Consider the following 4,064-nt stretch of genomic DNA (forward strand, 5'->3'; position numbering starts at 1 on the left):
CCGCCCTCTCCGCTGTGCTCACGTGGCGTGCCTCCTGCACGGCCGAAGACCAGGTGAAATTCGCCCCGAAAATGTATCATCGGAAAATGAGAAAAAGAGGAAGAATGGAGGGGGCGAAAAGGCACAGGTGAAAGGTGTCGTGGCAGCAAGTGGCTGCCTTCTGACCCTCCTCTGTGCTAAAGTCTCCCCTCTGTACAAAAGTCTTCTGATCCGGACCTGCCGATCTCCACGGGGACACACCATAGCCAGCACCCTCAGAGCTTACACGAGCCTGTCACCTTGAGCAGAGGCATGAGCAGACCATGGGCACAACCTGCTGCCAACGGAGTCGAGGGGCCACTGCCCACCCGGAGCCTCAGGCTGGCTCTGCTGCGACGTCCTGCCCTGTGGACATGAGCACCCACAACCCAGGAGCCTCACCAAAAGCCCTCGTCTCCACTGGGAAGCGCAGGGTTAGGGCTTGGTTTTCATTTATTTTTAATATCATGCCAGCTTCATTAGCAGGTTTGCAAGCAAAATGTTAAAAAAACACTTCAAACCCGGCTCCCTGTGCAGCAGGGCTTTGCTGAAGCGGCTCTCGTGCTTTCCGAGGACTTGGAAAATTAGAAATTGAGGAAGTACGGCACTCGCTCTTCCCCTCTGGAAAAGCACCTTCCCACACGGCCGAGCCAAAATCCCGTGGGCGCTGCGGGCTGTGGCCATGGAAACTGCGGGTTTAAAGCGCAGGGGCTCCCCTGGCTTTGTGCAGCTATGCCCATCCATATTAGCTGGAGATCCGCCCGCTGATTTATGATGGAAGCGCTAACAAACCCTTAAATGTGGCACGGCAAATAGCAGCATTATACCAGCACCATGGCATGAGAGGCAGAGGCTGTCTATTGCTCCCCAAGGATTTGTTTAAGGACAAGAACCATGATGAATACAGCCTGGGTGGCTCAATTACATGGGGACTCAATTACTTAAAACAAAGAAACTGGATGAAAAAAGTATGACAAAAATTCAAAATTATTTCGCTGCTGGAGGTCATATATAACAGCCCTGTCATCCATAAATCTGGAAATCTCTAAGGCATGCTACTCCTGTGTTGAGAGATGACAATTAATTGGTATTTTACTTACCTCATCCATGCAAATTATGCAGGGAAAAATTCTAATTACTGCATACTACATGTATATAAGGTCAAAGTGGGCCAGCTTTTGACAGTGGTGTAAAATGGATTATGTTTATCCTTCACATGAGGGCCGTGATCCTGCACGAGCCATGGGGCTTCTGCCCCCCACCGCTTGCAGGGACTGTGCCGGCATTGGCGAGGCTCCGTGGGCACGACGGTCCCTTCCAGAGGAAGGAGGGATCCGACAAACACGCAGCTGGGGAGCAAGCGCGATGTGACATCGGGGACAAACATCAAGTGCTTGAACGAGCCAGAACCAATGTGAGGAGCAACGAGGCGCACAGCCAACCCCGAGCAACCTGACATCCTGAGCTCTGCCCAAACAGGATTCCTTGCCCTCAAAAAAAGGGGGATCCTGCCTTCTGACAACCCCCCTTCCATTTCTCTGGAAGGATTTTATGGGGCAGAAACAGAAGGACAAGAGGTTTGGGGAGGGAGCTCTTGATGGAGACCCGCAGTTCTTCATGGGGTGACACAGGACCGTGCCAAGACATGTGTCCTGCCCTCCCCAGTGCTGGGCGGTCACCGACGGGCTGCAAACAAGGTGCAGCCCTCACCGAGCCTTGCGGCAACTTACCCAGGAGTCCGGGGTTGGGAAATCTCCAGGAGTCGTTGTACGTTGAATATTGTGGGTGGCTGTATGGGCTCCCAGAAAACTCGCTCCCTAAGGAGAAAAAGATGAAACACAAGATCGTTTGATACATGACCACTCGTCCGCGCTTTCTGTGACGGCATTAGTGAAGGCACTGCTGGCTACTACTCACCCCCAGGAAGGGCAAGATGGGTGGGTGAATTATTAAATAAATGGGTGTAGCTATCTTTTACGTGTTCCTTTCATGCTGCAGCCAAAGCCTGCTGAGCTGCTGCGATTTTCTCAGGCACCCCACACTGCTGGAGCAAGACCGCAAGGAGGGATGGGGAGGCCTCTGAGACACACTGGCAGGGCTGGCCCTTGCCTCTGCAGCACTCAGGGTGAGAAACACAACTCAAGGACAGGGCTGCTCACGCAGGCTCTTGGCTGGCAGGAGAAGATGAATCAACTAATCTTTCAGATAACAGGTGCCCTTCCAGGATCTCCAGGAGAACATCGTCTTGGTCCCAGATGTCCCCTCAGCAACCCAAGGAGAGGGACACTTCCACCAGTTTCAGATGGATTTGAAAGGCACAAAAAAGGCTCGAAGAGTTATTGCTATTTATCTCCTCTCCAGCTCCCTCTCTCCCCATCTGTTTGTTCCCTTCGCATGTCACCTCCTGTTTCACACTTGAGCTGCAAGATCTTCGGGACAGAGCCTGGCACCATGGGGCTCTGACTCTCGGCAGGGCACCCAGCACTGCGCAAATACCAACACTGCTGCCGATTCATCAGCAAATCTTACACAAATGACAGTTTCCCACCCTTCTCCTTTCTTCCTCCTCTCCTTCTCCCTCTCCCATACACGAGCACCTGCACGAAGCAATGTGACAGGAGTGAGAACAGGTCTCTCACTGCAAGAGGAGTGGGCTGCCGGGCTGCAGCAGAAGATGCTCACCAAGACCATTGCTTGCTCTGCTCCTGGGCTCTGGTGTGGTCCCTGCCCTGTACCCAGGGCTGCCTTTTTCCCAGCCGAGCAGCCGACCCCTGACACCACATCTCCAGATCCCTGGGCTATGTATCCCCAGCCGGCACAACCCACAGACCCGCCCTGGGGACACGGGCTGGTGACAAGATTTAGGGTCGGGTCCAGGGAAGCTTGGTCTCCTCAGTAGAAACGATCTGCCTACACCAGAGAGTGACAGTAAACACGCTGAACGTGGGGACAGCAAGAGGCACCCATCACTGGTCATGCCCAGGGGTCTCTGTTAACACCCCTGCCCTGTTCCCTGCAGCCCTTCAGACCCACAAGACTGACCCCACTGGCTTCTACCCACTCTCTACCCCCCTGACCCAGCACCCAGGCACAGGGCAATGAGATGAGGTCTGAAGCCAGCAGCAGCAAGAGTTTCCACGCTCAGCATGCCTTGCTGTCTTGACTGTGTCTCCTCAGAAGCTCAGAGCAGGTTTTCATTGCTGCCTCTGAGGAATGACATTAGCTTGCCAAGGAAAATGGAGCTGCTTCCAAACCTTTCCTTCCAATGATGTACATCGTATCTACGTTTACTCTCTGCTCCCTGTCCTTGTGGATGTTAAATGACCTCGAAAGCTGGACGTTAAGGGACTTGTCAGTGTTGGGTTAATGACTGGACTCAATGATCATAAAGGTCTTTCCCAATCTGTGATTCCATGAGTGAGGCACGGTGCAGACAGCAGAGCCAGAAGAGATGTCAGGACCCAGGGCTGATGCCCTCCATCACCTTAGAATCACAGAATCATAAACTATAGAATAATAGAATCACAGAATCACAGAACATTTTCAGCTGGTAGAGACCTTCAAGATCATCAAGTCCAATCTTTTCCTAGCCCTATGAATACCACTAACCCATGTCCCTAAGCACAACATCCACCCGTCTCTTAAAACCCTCCAGGGATGCTGACTCAACCCCCTCCCTGGGCAGCCTGTTCCAGTGCCTGAGAAAAGAACCTTTTTCAGAAAAAAATTTCCCCCCCCAGCCACAGAGCGAGCTCCCTGCGGCAGCACACAGCAGCTTCTTGGGGGAGCGACACTGTCTCTCCCACTCCTGGAAGGCTGATGGCCAGGTCCTCCTTCCAGCATGCGCCGCATGAGGATGCCTTCACCTGTGGGAGCCTCCTCCTTGGGGAGGGGCTGGCACACCACCCTCCAGGTGGTTTCTTTTCTTCCTTCCCACAGGGCAGCGAAAACGTAGAGGTTTTAGTCCTTTTCTGGTTGCACAGTTCAGTTGTGCTGCCTGACTGGCACGGCACACAAAATCCGAGGGGAGGGAGTCTTGCTGCCAT

General features: G+C 53.3%; 1 protein-coding gene across 1 annotated transcript in view; it reads right to left on the bottom strand.

The window, feature by feature from the left end:
- The window catches only part of LOC104271642 (paired box protein Pax-5-like), a gene marked incomplete at its 5' end in the record, with an annotated part of 56,434 nt that overhangs the window by 4,983 nt on the left and 47,387 nt on the right, over window positions 1–4,064 (bottom strand). Inside the window, 1 exon segment of the mRNA XM_009866371.1 lies at window positions 1,749–1,835. Within this exon segment, the coding sequence (XP_009864673.1) occupies window positions 1,749–1,835 (87 nt within the window).

Source organism: Apaloderma vittatum, unplaced genomic scaffold (genome assembly GCF_000703405.1).
Source record: "Apaloderma vittatum isolate BGI_N311 unplaced genomic scaffold, ASM70340v1 scaffold12420, whole genome shotgun sequence".
Classification (NCBI taxonomy): domain Eukaryota; kingdom Metazoa; phylum Chordata; class Aves; order Trogoniformes; family Trogonidae; genus Apaloderma; species Apaloderma vittatum.